This window comes from Siniperca chuatsi, linkage group LG15 (genome assembly GCF_020085105.1).
Source record: "Siniperca chuatsi isolate FFG_IHB_CAS linkage group LG15, ASM2008510v1, whole genome shotgun sequence".
NCBI lineage: Eukaryota > Metazoa > Chordata > Actinopteri > Centrarchiformes > Sinipercidae > Siniperca > Siniperca chuatsi.
Window position 1 is genome coordinate 15699387 of NC_058056.1, and position 18729 is coordinate 15718115.

General features: G+C 42.6%; 1 protein-coding gene across 2 annotated transcripts in view; it reads right to left on the minus strand.

The window, feature by feature from the left end:
* rnf144aa (ring finger protein 144aa) overlaps positions 1 to 18729 on the minus strand; it is a 33494-nt gene that overhangs the window by 14347 nt on the left and 418 nt on the right. Inside the window, exons 1-2 of one of the 2 annotated variants that reach the window (XM_044166978.1) lie at positions 18543 to 18684; positions 1922 to 2072 (exon numbers count right to left, since the gene is read on the minus strand). In XM_044166978.1, coding sequence (XP_044022913.1) covers positions 1922 to 2056 — 135 coding nt within the window. In that variant the 5' untranslated portion in view covers positions 2057 to 2072; positions 18543 to 18684. Of the gene's footprint in view, positions 1 to 1921; positions 2073 to 18542; positions 18685 to 18729 lie in introns of those variants that run through there. The other variant, XM_044166977.1, reaches the window with a different exon arrangement.

Here is an 18729-nt window from a genome sequence, read left to right on the forward strand (position 1 = left end):
CGCATCGACAATGGAGGTGGAAAACATGGTCCACTCGGACTCAATGTCCCCAGCCTCCCGGGATCTGGGAGAAGCTCTCCCGGAGGTGTGAGTTGTAGACCCTGCTGACAGCGGGCTCCGCCAGACGTTCCCAGCAGACCCTCACGATACGCTTGGGCCTGCCAAGTCTGTCCGGCTTCCTCCCCTGCCAGCGGATCCAACTCACCACCAGGTGGTGATCGGTTGACAGCTCCGCCCCTCTCTTCACCCGAGTGTCCAAGACACGCGGCGGAGGTCAGATGATACGACAACAAAGTCGATCATCGACCTCCGCCTAGGTGTCCTGGTGCCACGTGCACTGATGGACACCCTTGTGCTTGAACATGGTGTTAGTTATGGACAAACTGCAACTAGCACAGAAGTCCAACAACTGAACACCACTTGGGTTCAGATCAGGGGCCGTTCCTTCCGATTACCCCTCTCCAGGTGGCACTGTCGTTGCCCACGTGGGCGTTGAAGTCCCCCAGTAGAACAACGGAGTCCCCGGGCGGTGCACTGTCTAGTACCCCTCCCAGGGACCCCAAGAAGGCCTGGTACTCTGCACTGCCGTTCGGCCCATAGGCCGCCACAACAGTGAGAGACCTGTCCCCACCCGAGCGGAGGGACGCGACCCTCTCGTTCACCGGGTAAACTCCAACACGTGGCGGCTGAGCTGTGGGGCTATGAGCAGGCCCACACCAGCCCGCCGCCTCTCCCCGCAGGCAACGCCAGAGAAATGGAGCGTCCAGCCCCTCTCGAGGAGACGGGTTCCAGAGCCCAGGCTGTGCGTGGAGGCGAGGCCGACTATATCTAGCCGGTAACGCTCAACCTCCCGCACAAGCTCAGGCTCCTTCCCCCAGCGAAGTGACATTCCATGTCCCTAGAGCCAGTTTCTGTGTCCGGAGATCTGGTCGCCGGCCCCTGCCTTCGGCTGCCGCCCAGATCTCTCTGCACCGGCCCCTTACGGATCCTCCTGCGGGTGGTGGGTCCACGGGAGGACGGCCCCACGCCGCTCCTTCGGGCTGTGCCCGGCCGGGCCCCGTGGGGAAAGGCCCGGCCACCAGGCGCGGCCACCAGGCGCGCTACGGGGCCCCACCCTGGAGCCTGGCTCCAGGGTGGGGCCCCGTAGCGCCAATCCGGCGACGTAACTGGCCTTGGTTGAAAATTCATAGGGGGCTTCTGAACCGCTCTTAGTCTGACCCGTCACCCTGGACCTGTTTGCCATGGGTGACCCTACCAGGGGCATAAAGCCCCAGACAACATAGCTCCCAGGGTCATTCGGGTACTCAAACCCCTCCACCACGTTAAGGTGGCGGTTCAAAAGAGAGAAAATATCAGTATGAAATATCAAATGGTTGATAAAAAAAGTAGTGAGACATCAGGCAATCTGTGGGTTTACATTGTGGCTGAACTTTGGTCCTTAATGCCGCCACCCAGACTGTGTTCTAGGAAGTAGCTTTTATGTTTACTGGTCATTCTTGGGTATTGTTTCCTCATCTCTGGACTAGATTGGTTAAGATCTGACATCCAATGGGTGTTACTATTCCTCTGTCTCAGCCTTTTCACACGGGTCCGGTGTTACCCAGGAGGATGAGAGATTTGTTATAGATCCTGAGGCCACTACTGATTTTAATACAGGGAAAAGCCTGTGTGGCTCTTATTAAGTTAAAAGCCATCTGATTATCACATTTACTTTGATGTGGAGACAGATTGTGCTTCCAGCACATAACAGTAATTTTGGTGACTTTTGCTCTTTGAATATTGCTCAATAAAAAATATTTTTTAGCATTTTTTTTAATATATAGTAGAAACTTGATTTGTGGATAATTTATTTTTTATTTAAGTTACCATTTTGTTGACAGCTTCAGGAAACGTGTTGCTGTTTAGAGAGTGTCCTGCTCACCAGTGTACAGAAGACACATTGGCACTGTGTGATGGTGGTCATCTGCTCCAGAGGGAACTCTCCAAGGCACAGTTTACATGAGACCAGTGGGTCCACGGCCAGCTCCCAGGTGGGACGGTACCGTGCCGTGGTCATCTTCACCGCCACCGAGCTGAAACACAAAAGAAAGACAGAGAGAGAGAGGAGAGAGAAGAGAGGGGAAAAGGGCAGAGAGCTACGGTTAATGAAGCCAAATGCATCCTTAAATAAAGTGAACAAAAGTAGACTGGAAAGTGCTCATAATCGTGCTGATGACAAAGGGAATCCTTAAAGTGGGAATATATGTGGCTCCAAGATGTGCTTTATTTGTTGTGATACAAATAAGCATAACAATATGAGCACAGACTGAAAATGCATTTCCAGGGTGCACACACACAAACAGGCCTGCTGTATGCAGAATGGCACCAGCTCTCTGCATAAATGGACCTTGTCAGCTGCGTTCATTTTTATACCAGGCCTCATGCTTTCGAGCAGTAAAAAAGCAAAAGAGAAAATACAGTTCAAAAGCTACTGCAGCTCCTGTAGCAATCAGCTCCTTGTGAAATTTTCACTTGGGATGAAATAGCACTTTTTTTCCCCCCTTCACTGCGCGTCACTGAGTCTCTTTTGTGAGAGTCAGAGAGGGTTATTTTAGGCCGTCTCGTCTCACTCTCTCCTTGCCTCTGTAGCTGAGAGCAAAGAGCACCCACTCGGCTGTTTACAGGAAGTGGTCTCGCGCACACGCAACGTCAACACTGTCAAGCTCACCCCGTGCTGCTTAGCAACCAGCTGAAGGTGGATTTTGGAGGTGGAGGGGGCAATGGGTAGGAGGGAGAGAGAAGCACGGCAGAGGAGAAGAGATGGGGAGAGATCGCGGTTTGCTTTCACTGGTCATGGTACAGTCTGCCTCAATGTGCAGCTGCCTGTTCACAGACGTACAAGAAGAGGACAGCGAGTGGGAGGAGAGGGGTTGAAGAGTTCACATGAACGCTCCATGGACTCTTGTGCTGTCTACTTGTGCTACCCAGAGAGGGGAGTGGAGAGAAAAAGAGACAGTGTGTTCTGGTTTAGCAGAGATATGATATCACTTAACACCACCCCTCTTAACACATTTAATATTTTAAAAGGAGTAGGTAAAATGCAGGCTGTTGCATTCAACATGGACCAACTTCATTAGGGTGCTAGGTAAAGGCAATCCACAAGATACATGCTAGATAAATACAATAAAAATGAGACAGAGACTGATCTGTTGTGGTAATGAAGCCAGGGAGTTATGTGATGGGCTGTAGTCTTTGGTGCAAGGTGGTGTGTCAGGAAGGACATCTCATTTCTTTTATTTCATATTCTGTTATTCCTTTGCCCCCACGTAACACGGAAAAAAATATTGCTGCTACGTGGTGCAACGAGAGAGGAAAGAGGAAGGTTCCCAAATTAGACTTCAGTGAGGATACATGAGAGCATCCTATGTGGAAGTCTATTATTAGACAGACACTTCATTGGAAATCTGTGAGTGATTGGATACTGCAGCTGATGAGACTAAGTGCATCTCTACACTTCACTGCAGTTTTGTCAAATGTAGGAGTCATAAGATTTTTTTTCTTATTCATCATTCAGACAAATGTATTGGATATGTGGGCATCTTCTTTTCACAGCTTTAACATGAATGTTAACACAGTCAAGGAGATTAATAGAGTCCACTGATTTATTTTTCCCCCATAGGCAAATTATTTTATTTAGAATATCTTTAGCTGGTCTCATTTGTTGTGAGCAGTTTCATGTAGGAACGTTTGATAGTTCCTACATGAAACTGCTCACAACAAATCTGTGGATTATCTTGAGTAACCAGGTCATGATTTCTGGAAACAGACATTGCTGGTGAGTTTTTCAAATGTATTTTTTTTTTTTGCCGCTTTGAGCACCAGAAGCAGAGTGCCATATAGTCTCATTGTTGTGCATGACTGCGCTAAAAGAGCGTTGTTCATTGAACACGCTCATGTTTTTGACGAATGGTAAACTGAACCTATCTGTTTGCAAGTAATGAATGTGATGCGTTTTACGGAACCTGGCCTGCCGGCGTCACAGAATCTGATGGATCACAGTGAGCGGAAGCATCCGAGTCTGACCAGTCTTGGGAAATATCTGCGAGGGAATGATGATCACAAGACGAGCCAACAACCACAAAGTTCCTCCACCCAAGTCAAACTCACAGCATTTTGGAAAAAAACGGAAGAAATGAATGTAAACTAGTTAATTTTAATTTGTGTGAACTGAACTTTGAGCTAACTAAATAGCATTACAGGTAAGAGGAAAAATATGTATTTTTGAACTTGGGGTGAACTGTCCCTTTAAGTGACAATATGCAAAATACTTCATTCCATTATTTGTGTAAACAATGAATCTAAGACAACAAGACGGCACAGAGCAGCTACAAGCTCATTCTCAGGTGATGCAGCTGTGCACCTGTTATCAGTAAGTGATGTCCATTCCGGTGATGCTCGACAAGGAATAATGTGTCATTTGATAAAATCTGATTGCCTCAATTCTTCCTCCTTCGCATCTCTTCATCGTGTAGGAGATCCAGCCGAGTAGGAGGAAATTGGAAAGTGAGAAAAAGTGAAGAGGACAAATAAGAAAAAATGAGATGCACCTCATGTCTGACTCACTCAGATCACCTGGCATTCATCCATCTATCCACCATCCATCACATTGACTAGAAAGCACTGAGCTGTGCGGAATCTATTATTTAGGTGCTGAACTTGTATACAAAAGCTTAAAGGGCAATTTGTTATCAGAATGGAGCCAAGGACTTACAAACATGAACCCCAAAATAATACATGAAAGACTTTACCACTGAATTTATTAAATTACAATTGGAAATACAGCCACACAGGTGAGCCAGAAGTTCAGGTTACAGGAGCATAAAATAAACTAAATAAAATGATTTAATGTAGCAGTAGAAATGATCTCGCAAATTTGAACAATATTATTCTGCCAACATGGGCAAACTTCACAGGCAAAGAGGAATACATTGCAAGTTAAAGTTCAATTATAGAACTGTGGCAGACACTTCACAGGACAGGTGCTAAACACTAAAAACTATATCAGCACCTCTGTGGTAGAGTCTCAAAACTGTACAGCTGACAACTTTAATGACAGCAGTTCCACAAGGACTGAAATTAGTCTGTTTCTTTATCTGTCTCCTTGACTGAGCTACTGAACTCCATTAGCCCTGTGGCAAAAAAACAAACAAACCTGATGGTAAAAAGTAATTCACACTACATAGAGCAGGACTTTCTAATACATTTGAATCAGTTTCTCTCCTTCCAGACTTTATATTGGCTGTGCAAATGCTGACAGACTGGGTCGATGGGGACAAATGAAATTGTTTGGTAAGGATGGCCTGAGGAGAGGAGAGGGAGGGAGAGAGAAAGAGCAACAAAGGGAAAATGAGTTTTCATGAGAAAAGGCGGTGCAGCACCATCCCCCTGCTGCATTATTAACTAGATGGTCCATTATCACTAAGAAACACACACACACAGAATATTCCAAGCAATGGGACTGTGCATGCAGGCCTCTGGTGCCATATGAGTGCTACTATACGTCTGAAAAGGTCGGGTCAGAGGGCTAAAAATCAATGAAGCGGGAGTCAGAAGTCAGCCATCCATCCTGAGAAGTGGTCACCACATGACAGTCATCAGTCTGAGGGGGCTCCACTCATAAGTTAACAGACTACAGCAGCACTCAGGCGATGATGACTCCATATCCAAGAAACAAACACGCATACACACACACACACACACACACACACACACAGTAGCAACACACACAACAGTAGCAAGGCAGCAAACCCAGCTTTAGGCCTAATCTTAAAAACAAACTGGCCATAAATTCAATAAATGTCCTCACTCCAGTGATGTCAACCTTTAACTGTTACCTACAAGGACCATAATACAAGACCAGACTTACAGTATATAAGCATTTCTTGCCTCATTATGTTGCGAGAATGACTGTATATTGTGGCTTCCATATGTCCTCATTTTTATAGTAGGTCTGATTACATTTATGGATAATATGCTGCTTCCAAAAGATATCTCAAATTGCACTGAGCAGTGCTAAAACACTACTTGTCAACACATGCCTTTGGTGGATATAGTGCAGATATTGTATGTATATAATATTGTATAAGTTCATTGCTTGGTATTGTTTGTATAAGCCAGCGACAGTCAAGTCTTGATTCGCTAGAGGTGAGATTTCATTTCATTATCACAACAAATTGAAATTCTAACAACTGTTTGTGATCTTTTTAGTACTGAATGATTAGTCAACTAATAGATCAGCTGATGAACAGAAAATTTTTGGTCAACAATTTTGCTTAATTGTCATTTATCAAGCAAAAATGTTAAACCTTCACTGGTTATGGCTTTTCAAATGTGATAACTGGCTTTGTCTTGCTTTTTTAGATTATTGTAAATTAAAGACGTTTTTATTTTGAACTGTTGGTACTCAACTTGAAGATGTCAGACTCTGGGAAACTAATGACCATTTTCCACATTTTAAAGACCAAACAATTAAAATGAATTGATTGATTGAAAATAGGTCACAGCCTAAAATTATACTTAAATTAAAATGAGACTGATACTAGACTGATATTTAAAAAGTCCAGTGTGTAGGATTTAGTGGCATCTAGCGATGAAATTGCAACCATTTGAATACCGCTCCCCTTACCCTGCCGTTCCAAGCATGTAGGAGAAACTATGGTGGCCGCGAAATGCACAATCTAGAGCCAGTGATTGGTTTGTCCGTTCTGGGCTACTGTAGAAACATGGCGGTGCAACACGGCGGCCTCCGTGGAAGGGGACCTGCTTCCTCTGTAGATAAAAACGGCTTATTCTAAGGTAACGGAAACACATCGATTCTTATTTTCAGGTGATTATACACTAATGAAAACATACGTATAAATATCATATTCCATTTCTGCCAATAGCTCCTCCTAAATGTTACGCACTGGACCTTTAATACAGCACCCTTAGTGTTTTTGCTGTTCCTCTGACAGTGTCCACATAAGAGAGACCAGCTGCACTCTGCATTCAAATAAATGCTGCTTTCTAGCATATAAAGAAAACAATAAAATGCTAATTCTCACCTGAATAGACCCAGACAGAGATGGCAAGTGAGAGCACATTTTCATATGCTACAAAATGAAGCCTCACACTGCATAATGATGCAGGCTTTACATTCATGAGGAACTAAACTCAACTAAGTACAATGTACAATCTACCTCGTCATTTGCTCCTATAGGAGAGAGAACACTGAAAAAAATATGAGAGAGGGGGAAAAAAAAGGGGCAAACAATCTTTCACCGGGTGTAATTATATAATGTCACATTAAAGCATTGCATAAGCCTCTATTTATATGCCTCACCTATGGCTGATGTGAAAGAAAGCTGCTAACTACTGTTGATCTTTGAGTAAGAGCAGCCCATGCATTTTTCTCACTCATCACACACACACGGACAGACGGACAAAGCTGTCCTTCAGCTGATATACAAGAATGTACTGTTGACCAATTAGACAAGTAGGAGAGAGTGTGATTAAGGACAAGAACCGAAGGCCACACTGTGTCCAGTTGGAGACGAAGGCAGGGCTGGAATACAGACTGATACCATGCGGATGATATTCTACCTGAAGTCTGGGGACGAGCCAATACAGCAGATGTTCAATTGTGTCATTATTTTCTACAGCAGAATTAATGTAGTGAGAAGCACGACATCATACTAGCTGATTCGAACAAACTTTGTCCCGACTGGCCTTATCAGCGAAAGCTAATATAACCTCAAGTTTACTCGTCAACATTTCTCTCTGGCATACTGTTACGATAATTTCCTTTTGTCTCACTCGACTTGCAGCTGTAGTTGCATTCCACAAACACGTGTGTTCACAAAGCATGTGATTTCATTCACCTCAAAATCATATATTGAATCACCTGAAATCATGGCACAATGAACAGCAATTTGGAGTTAAGTAAAAAAAAAAAAATTCCTGATTAGCCTGTCTGCACAGTGATCTGACTGAGCTCAGGGTCTGTAATAAGCACTTAGTGACCCCACCCCTGTTCCTTCCTGCCTTTCCTCCCTCAAACAGGCCAGCCCTGCTCTTCATGGCCAATTAGTAGGCCCTTTAAGTTTCATTTCTGTCATATCCTCTATGTGTTCATTGCTGCAGAGAAAAGGAGAGAAACTGAGTAAAAAGAAAGAGAGAGGACAGTGGCAATGTGCCAATTTCGTCCATTTTCCAGACTCCCTTGGCTCACCTTTACTGCCTACTATTACCTCTTGTCACCTTGTGAAAGCTCCCACTGGGCAACGAAACAAACAGGCAGAGCAGATCACAGAGAAAACATACACACACTGTCAAGCACACATGCATGCAGACAAACATGGATCTTAAAAATCATACTGAAGACGGACAGAAACACACTGTAGGCTGAAGCAAATAATCCCATGGGGGATGTCAACATCAGAATGTAGGCTTTTGATTATAGGGGGAGCATATATAGTCATTATTAGGAATGCACCCCCCCTTAATTGATCATCTGCCATGTGATCAACTGATCCCCAAAAGCTTAAAAAAATACAGAATTCTGATATTTCCTCTATAAAAGCTTTAATTTCTTTATTAATTTCTACTCCTGTCCCATTCTGTCCTTAAACAAATGACTGTCCAAAATTTAAAAGATTCAACATAATTTGCACAACTTTAAAGGTCCCTTAAAACAAAGCCTAACCTATTCTTATGTTGACAAAAAAGATTCTAGCCTACAAATACATTATAGCGCTGTACTGCATTGTATTTAAAAAGGTGTTCCTATTATTTTGTCAGCTGCTGTTATTTTGTACAGCCAGTGTATACATGTGTATTATTGCAAAGTGTTTCTGTTGCATTATATTCTACAAGCTGTTGCGTTCATGTCTTGGTGAGAGCATGGTTGGTAAATTCACAATGTGACCAAAGTAGGGCACTAATTACACCAACATTAGACACCAACTCCTATTCCAACACTATCATTATTAAATCCTCCCATGAACACTGCAGTGAACCTAGAGTAGGCCCTGCAAATGCTCAGTCTTCCATAAGACAAATAATAAGCAAAAGTTTACCTTCTGATGGCCACCTGGAGAATAACTGGGTATGATGTTTACAACCTTTACCGTAACCAGAGACATAAACATATGCGTGGAAACTGATGTCCTCTCTCATATACAGTCAAAAGATGTTCCATGTTATAGCCTTAACAAGGTGTACAGTACGTCGCCTATTGGCAAATATACAACAGTAATTGAAGCACAAATTCTGCCCTTGCATTATTCATACATTCATAAATGATTCCTCTCAAACAGTTGTGCAAATGCACAAACAAGCAGTACATTTAAGGCAACAATTGAGTCACAATAAATAACAAAATTAATAACCAGTCAGTAAATGTACAACCCTCATTATATTTACATAGTATATCTCATTGGTGCATGTGCAAAATTAAAATAAAATCAATGTGGGACATGTTACTACTAACATCACCTGATGAAAAAACATCAGGACATTAAACATAAACATTGATAAATGCCAGCATCTATTTCGAGCATGTTTATTGTAGGTCATGGGTGTATGTGGGCCATAGGTTGACGTAGATCATACAGTACTGAAACAACACTAAAGGACATACTGTGCCCAGCCATAACCCATACACTTAGGATGCCTGAGCGTGTTACTCTCTTGATCGACTATCAACTAACCTACATTTATAACCCAAAGCACACGCACGGGGACTTTATTTTTGGACAGCTCAATCGCTGAATGTGAAAGGTGACATGCCTTCATGGAGGAACAGCGGTTGGGGACAGTTGCCAACTGCCCTTGACATGGAGGGAGAGCGCTAAGAGGGTAGCCAAGAGTGGTGATAGGCCTAGTTATTCCATGCCCTGAGGAGTTACACAATCACCCAGATGTATTTTGGCATTGTGAGTGGTGTGGAGAAGCTGTGTGTGTGTGTGTGTGTGTGTGTGTGTGTGCGTGCGTGTGCGTGTGTGCAGTGCCAAGCAAGTCAAAATCTGTTTTGCAGTTTGGGCCAGACAGACACTGACAGTGATCATGCCTGGGTATGTAGGGCAAAAAAAAACTGTAGTCTCATGTCTACTTGGTCTCTTGCCAATTTTCTGCTGCCATGAAAGCTAAATATTCTCTCTCTAAGCAATTAATGCAAGAACTGTGATTGGTCTGCTTGAGCTGGTTTGTATTTACTTTACTTGCCAGTTCAGTTGGGTTTGTTGATAGTGACGACAACAGTGAGCAGGCTGAAGAACAGCTAAGTAATCTTTTTTTCTCAGTAATGCTAAATTTGTTTCTTCTGATGTAGCAAACAGTCTCATCCTTGCAGTGCTGCGGGTCTGAATGACAAGTGCAGCACTCTCCTATGGAGGGATGAAAATGACCAAAAATGGCACTTGACATCTGCAGTCAATTCAGATATTACAATGGCATATTTGTCATTATGTTTGCATTTGCAACAATGTCAACAGGTAGAGGAAACTGTGCAATGCTAAAATCACATTTACCAGAAAGCACTGTCTGTCAGTAAAGATAAGAAGAATCTCACAGTGTTAATGCCACCCAGTCATAGAAACCATAAAGTTCCCCTGAGACAAAAAACAGACAAAGCAGAACAAAGCAGACAAGTGAGTTGGGACAAAAAAAGAGGAAGGAAGTAAGATGGGGAAGGAAACATCAGTGATCATGCAAAAGGAGTGAAAAGGAGCAAAACAGAAAAAGGAAAATCAGACAGTAAGAACATGACATGTGAAATTGTAATAAAAAAAAGCACTCTTTTCTAGACCCCTGTAAGCCTCCTAAGTAGACCGTCAGGCAAACGAGCCGAGGCTTTGGCAGTACTTAATGACTGACTGTAAATATTCATGAGATACAGTGGCATTTTAAATGTTCTGTGTTCGTTCCTTGAAGTTTTAAAGAGTATACACATTGAAGAAAAATTCAATTCTTGCCTAAGTGGGGGTTGAGTTGGGCCACTCATTGACTTAAGTTCCTAAAGCGCTTCCTCCAATTGGTAGTAAGATTTGGAATGTACGAAAGATTTATTTTTCTCAGTTGAATTAGTTAATTTCCACACCCCAGACAACTTCTCAGAACCTGGAGGAAAAGAGACAGCGAATTACACACCCTCCCGTTCTGACTTCACAAGAAAGAAAAACACCCTCAGACTTGATGACATATTGGTGAGCTACACGCACAAAGCAAAACATTCAGACTGGTGGCTGAAGGAGGTGGCAATTCTTGCCCACAAAGTCTTATTGTCTAGGGCGACATAGCCAGACTGCACTGAACAAGGGTGACAACATACAGTTCTCTACAAGACAACAAATAACAAATAACATAAAAACAAAGATAAGACGGCTAGAACGTCCTTATTTGAGACATATGACATCATACCTTGCCATCGCCACAAGTGCTTAAAACAAGACTTTAAGCAGTGACAATAGGCTTGCTCTCCCCTCCAAAAAGCCATCTAGGCTCACATTAGTGTCTCAGAAGCTAAGTGAAGATGACAGGCATGCCACATTGAGCCTATTTCTATTGACAGATGCAGAGAGCCCGAGCAAAGGGTCGACTTTGCTGGCAATCTGTTGTCACTCACTGCTCTACAACTTCAGTCATTATGTTTACATGTACACTATAACCAGATTACAGCGATTAAGCTCTCAGGTCATCATTGTGGATGTTCTGACAATCTTGATGTTACATGTAGAAGCAAAATCTTACAAACACCCAATCCCAACTGAGAACAAACATTTTTGTAACGTCCTGAAACCTCTCAGCTCAGCTGGCTGTAAACATGTTTGGACTCAACCGCTCTCTTATTTGTGTCATCATGGGAAGTTATTTTCAGTTTGTCATTAAAGACAGTTATATCTATTCCATCCGTCCAGAATTCCCTTTGTACTTCCATCCAAAACAGAATCAAAAAAATAAACTGGCAAAACTTACTGTTTCAAAACTCACTCACTTTTGTTGGTTAATGTGGTCTTTTTTCTGCCAGGTTGTTAACCTGATTTAAATATTGCCTTTGCAGGTGACGCTGTTCTATGTTTACATTGTTTTGTAAGTTTGACGAGCTGAGACGAATACACTAACAACATGGTCTGTGTTCGAATAATGAAGTATCACCAAACAACATTATGACTCTTTCCTGTGTTGTTAATAAAAAAAAAAGACAATGGAGTCTGGCTACACAGACAGATAGTTGTTGGTAGGATTAATCCTTGATAAATTCAAGTGTTGATAATAATAAAAAATGTCAGGATTATTCTTTAATCATCAGACAGTTGGGTCTTACTGTGACTGATGTGAAAAGCACACATACACAGGGTACAAGCCATGAGGAGGTTGAACATTCAGTGTGTGACTGGCATATCTCCACTTTTAATCCTTTGAGACTACATCAGCTTTATGACACACACACACACACACACACACACACACACACACACACACACACACACACACACACACACAGGGACAAATCCACTACGCCACTGTGCAATACAACTGTTGTTACACATGTGGAGGCTAAAGGAACTGAGCAGGGGGTGACAAGATCTGCAATAAGATTACACATAACAAGGAAAGACGTAAAAAACAATATGTGCCATTTCAGCTCACTTTAAAAGTGATTGGATAGTACTGACCAAGACACTTAAATGGAGTTCTACCATATCAACAGTTTCATCCTTTCACTGAAATTACTTTAATGAGAGCACTACATAGCTAGTACTAAACTAACGAGTGTGACTGCTGCACCCGTGAGGACTGCTATCACTCTGCTGGACAATAGTTTTCATGGTCACAGGAGGAGAGAGCCACTCCAACAGAGAGGCACTCAGAGCCTAATCTGCAGGGTACGGTCACACACTCACCAGCAGTGGGCTTAACAATTCACAAGCAATTTCACTAATCGCTGAGTTAGGGCAATACAGACGAAACAAAAAGGGTATAGACTTAAGAATTTTCAAGTTTTGTGTGCCATCCCAGGATCTCATGCACCCGCTTTTGCCTCATCTTATACATATATTCTGTCTCTCATTCTGCCCTCCAGCTCTCATCCTTACAGTTGTTGAGCTGCTGCCTTGTAAAGCGAACCCAGTCCCACTGCAGGAGAACGAGAAGGAGGAAGCCGATAACAACCTTAGGAAATGCGCCGACGTCCTGTTGTTGGGTTTGTGGCAGATACACAAAGGATGTAAACCCACTAAAAGTGAGGAGAGGAAACACTCCAAAGGCAGATGTCTCCGTGTGACTTTACATATCAAAAGAGTGAAAAAAAGAAAAATTACAACACCATGGTGACACATTTAAAGGGAGTGCTATGAGCAGCGCTTGCCTTCATCTATTCATCTTTTTCACTGATTAAATTTGAATATGGCCTATAAAATCTTTAATAAGGCCAAGCAACAAGCAGACATGCTATATATTCTTTTCAGGGGCTTCATGTTTTCTGAGGTTTAAGATCTCCAGTCAGCTAGAGTGTAGTTAAAGCTGCCACAAGTGAGGCACTCACTGTCAGGGTTGGGACATAATGGATTATACTACAGGTACATCAGATACTAATAAGCATGGAAGGAAACTGTTAGCAGAATTTCTGATAACTATTATTTTCAGATAACCTGACAGAGCTGCAGTGTTATCCTTCCTAGGGCCCTGACACTACAGGCCAAACTCAAAGAGCTAGCAGCGATAAAGGCAAATACTTTGCACTCAGCACTGCCTCATGTCTTCTGTTAAAAGCTGTACTTGAAAACACTTGCGGCTACTACTGCGGCTCAGCAACGTGCATGTAACATCACAAAAGGACAAACAAAACCTAGCCAAACATTTCCACACCAGTTAAAATATAATCCTTAAGATTATCATGAAATCAAACCCCTTTATTGATACTATTCATGGTCGGCATTTTTTCTGCAATAGCCTTTCAATGTATTTACATTCAGAAATTATCTTTCTATATAATAGTTTTTATTGGTAGTGGTGGAGTCCGCCATTCCCCCACTGGATTCAGATTGCCTACCAAAGCAGGAGGGATTCACAGAAAAATTATAGCACAATTTTATCTCATTGATCATTGGTAACAGCCTCACTGTTCACTGTTCCCTCCCTTTACACCGTAGCAGAGCTGTATTGAGTAACTGCTAATGCAAACTGAACATTTCCTACTGCTGCTGCTTCACATTAAAAGCCTTCAACTGACCAAACATGTGATGGCTTTTATTGTGGAGCAGCCAGAGGAAACACAATGCATTTGTCACCATGGTTAGCACTAATGTTATCAAAAATGTGTCAGTGTGTGTTTTCAGCATTTTTTGGACAGCGGATCAGCGCTTAGAATTTTTCCAAGGGAGTAATGGAACAAGAAGGAGCAGCCACAGTGAACTTATAGAGAGTTACAGGCCAAAGGCTGCACACCTCCAACTCCACAGCAAGGGAAACAACTTTACTGTGCCCTGCTGTTGTGTGGAAAACTACTCGCGCCGTGTGCAGCATTAATCAGATTGCGGTAGCAATTATTTTTGACTGACTTCTTTATTAAGACACCAGACTTTGTTTGCCTGCCCTATAAATAGAAACACTAGTTGCTCTTCTACTGTATTTTTGACAAAGTAGCTGCTTTAGGAGTCTTAAAGCGCACTTGCTGTTACCCCAGTAACCACTGGTGTTGCCAAATCAGCCAGGACTAAAATCTTAAGGATTACAACTTTAAATCTTTTGTTAAGTTTAAGTAAATAAGTCTTGATAGAACGATAAGGCTGCAGGTTCACTGGGGGAGCGGAAAAGTGTCTGTGCTTTGTGTTCCAAGTATTAGTCAGGCCCTTTCAAAGGGAGACAAAGTATTAGACGTTTTGATTTTAGAAGCATATGACCAAAGAATGACAGCATGTTAAGTCGTAATGTAATCAGATCTGTCCTGAACACTTTACATAGTCACTGTGGTGTTCACTTGTTCTCTTCCCCCGTGGCATCAGCTCGTGCTTTATACCACGCCAAGTTGCACCAACTTTTGGCTAATCACTGGCACTCCCAGATCCCAGCCTACCTCCTGACTCATCCACCTCTACTTCAGTTAGTGATTTCCAACATCCGAGAATGACTTTCAGCAAAGTACGAGCCTGAACATGTTCTATTCTGCTGTTTTTATGTGTAGGTGGAGAGCATCAGTGTAGAGACAGACGTAGTAAGAGCAAAGGGTTGGCTTATTCCCAGTCAAGCTGAAGTGTGAGTTGTACCCCTTTAATGAACATGAAACATGATTTGTTGTTGGACTATAGTCTATTGAGGCTACTGTGGGTGGAAAAACTAGTGTCTCCATAAACAAAATATTTCTTCCTGACTTTTTTCCAAATTATTAACTTCAGAAAGAAGCCCATGTAGTGTGAATGCGTGGGATGGACACCAAATTTGGAACTACAAATGTTTTAGAAAGATTTTCTAATTTTTCCCTCCTGTAAAACTCCATTGTAGCTGCACTGGAAATATTCCGACATAATGATGTTACATCATCTACATTCAGGGCATTTTCTGCAGGAGTCAGTAAAATCTACCACCAAGTAAAAATGTATCCCGAGTTGCAGTGACATCTGCTTCTAAAAACATTTTGGCTGCGGCCCTCATTAGGCAGTCAGTATTTATATGTATGGATGGATGGAGCTAAAATATCTCAGCTTGAAAACGACTTGACAGTCAGTATGAAGTTCCATTTTTTTCTTGTCTAAGATGACTTGTGCTCACTGCTTGTTTGTGTGGGACTCACTCAACCCGAAGGACTTACTGCAATTTACACAATCCTGAAATGCTAAATCGTGGAAAGTGTCAGACGGTCAGCAGAATCTGTGGTGCATTTATTACATAACAGTGTCTCACTTTATGTTCCCTACCTGTAAGAGATAATAGAGCCCTTGAGAACATTTCAAAATGCCAAGGAGCCATCATAACTATCCCTATCTCATCCCAGCGCAATCCTAACTGGCTGGATACAAGCCATAACACACACACAGCTAAAGCGATCTCTGAGCGATGAACATCATTTTCAGGAGCTATTTAGAACTCAAGTGGTTGCATTGTTGACGGGCGTGAACACCACCCTCCACTCAACCCCCAGCCCCACACCCAAACACACACAGTTCACCTGGAAACTGGCACCACCCTGAGCACTCACTCACAACACCCTGCTGAAATGGCATTTTAGCTGTTGCATAATCCTTGGCGACCTGACTGCAAAAAGGCAGACTACAACCCCTGGAGTCACATTAGACCAAAATGACTTCTCTAGATGTGTAAATGTTACTAGAATAAAGGAGTGATTCAACAAATGTACACTGCAGTACTGTACTGTATATCTGAGACAGCTAAGTCTCTTTAGAAATGTCAGTTACCTAACCACGGAAGTTTTACATTTGGTGTCGTCCTGCCCTCACAGACCGTCCTCAATTCACTGAAACCACTCTAACAAGACTTAGGTAATGAGGAACTGACAGTAATTGAGGTAATTACTGGTTAAGTGTATTTAAACAAAATGTCGCATTTCTAAATCAACTCCTCAACATTAGGTGCTGCTGTGCTGCTCCAGTAGAGCTGATCAGAGTTATAACTCTTAGGCAGATAGTCTATTCAGGACCTGACATTTTGCCTCAGACTGATCCAGGCCTGGAAAACCAAAGCACTTCCTTGTTTATTCCCCAAACACATGTGTGATTGCAACAGAATGTAAAATGACATCCTACAAATCAAGGACCAGAAAGTATGTACAGTATACACAGCAGGCGAGGCAACAACATTGCAGTTACTATCCTTACTGTATTATTTAAGTGTGTTAGGTGCTTTGTAGAACACTGTTTAAAGATTGCTTAAACCCAAAGCTGAGTCAGTGTAAAACAAATCCAGAGACAGACTTTCCTGCAATCAGAATCTCTCTTAGGTTTACCAAAGTGCCTTATCATCACCATCACAATAACATATTCAGCAGGGATCTTTTTCAAAATGCAGCAGTAATATTTTTCAGCACACGGCAATGCCAAGGTCAGGCAGATGCACAAAAGGCTCAGATAAACATTAAGTCTTTACTGAGAGAGGTGTGAGGCTAACACAGCACACCAAAGAAATCGCAGCCCCTACTTGTCTATATAAAGCGGCCTTCATATGTGCGTGAACGTGTATGTGTACGTATGTCTTTCCATATACATTTATGTGCGTGTATTTTTGACCATGACTGTACTCTCTCTCTCGACTGGAATGGCACGCAGAGTTCTGGGCATCATAACCTCATTCCTTCTCACTCTTAAGTAAACGCATCTCCACTCTCCTCTGGGAATGGGCTGACTGCTGCTGGTCACTCTGAGGAATGTGTTGCTGTTTTGTGTGAAAAATCTTTCTCTTGTTTTAAACAAATCTGCAGCAGCAGCTAGTAGTGGCTCGAGGCATTTACTCCCCCGATGGGAACGGGGGCTCTTTCTGAGGACAATGCAAAAAGTGCATTGGCAGTGAAACTCCATGTGGAATATACAACATTCCCTAAATGTGTGTGTGTGTGAGAGAGAGAGAGAGAGAGAGAGAGAGAGAGAGAGAGAGAGAGAGAGAGAGAGAGAGAGAGAGAGAGAGAGTGTAAGTGTGTGTTTTCACTATATGGCTCCTGTAATATGGCTAGAAGCATGACACTGGAGAGAGAATCAATAGCATACAATGAGAGGGATCTTAAAAGCCAAGGTTTACAACAGGACGGACCTCATGTATGCATCTCTGTATGTTGAATGTATTTCATGATGAACCAGTTTTTCCCCTGCATATTGTCATCTGACATTTAATGAACATAATGTTTTCACAGGAAGCTGACAATATTTTTAAAAGGATAGAGAAATTATACCTCAGATTATCTGTCAGTCTCTGTAAGATACAAACATGTTAACCTAGCTGAGAGGAGATAAGACAGCGTGAGAGATGAGAACACTGTGTACAGGTAGGATATACATTAGAAATGAATTTCATGTACCTGCTGCTTAATATGGAAATAGCAGGGCACTGAGTGACCTTTTAGAGCTCAGTGGAGCCATCCACTTTGAGCGAGTTATGCTTGGAGTTCAAATGCAACACTCTGCAGCTGCTGCATGGGAAGCAAATATGATTTAAAGGCTGTGGTGAACAACAATCACAGCAACTCTGATCAAGTGTCAGCACACACAGACAGTGTGGACACACACTGAAAACCTCACTGATGTCATTTTGAAGCAGCTACCTGCAGCCAGTGCTTCGTCATATATTCACTACAGCTGTTTGCTCCAAAATAGGCCAACAAAGAGTTAAAAAGGTTTCACAGTTATAGTTAAGAAGTCGGACATCAGACAGAAGTCCCTGACAGTCGGCCAAGTACAGCACATCTTGCTGTAAAAACGAGGAAATGGCGAAAGTAAAATGCGACAGCAGTTTCTAATTGAGACAGAGATCATCAGCTGCTACAGCTCCTACTGTGTTACACCGAATACAAGCACAAACCTTACCTGGCTTTCTGGGATAATGCCGTCTTGATGATGTAACCTCAGGAAAGGTTGACAAGATGATCTCCTGAATTGGATTAACGAAGTGGCCAACCAGTCAGGCAGAGGAGGAGGAGGCGGAGGGTGATGTCTCTGAAGGGGTGATGCCCATGTTCATTATGAGTCCCTACAACGTCGGGGTGGAAACATT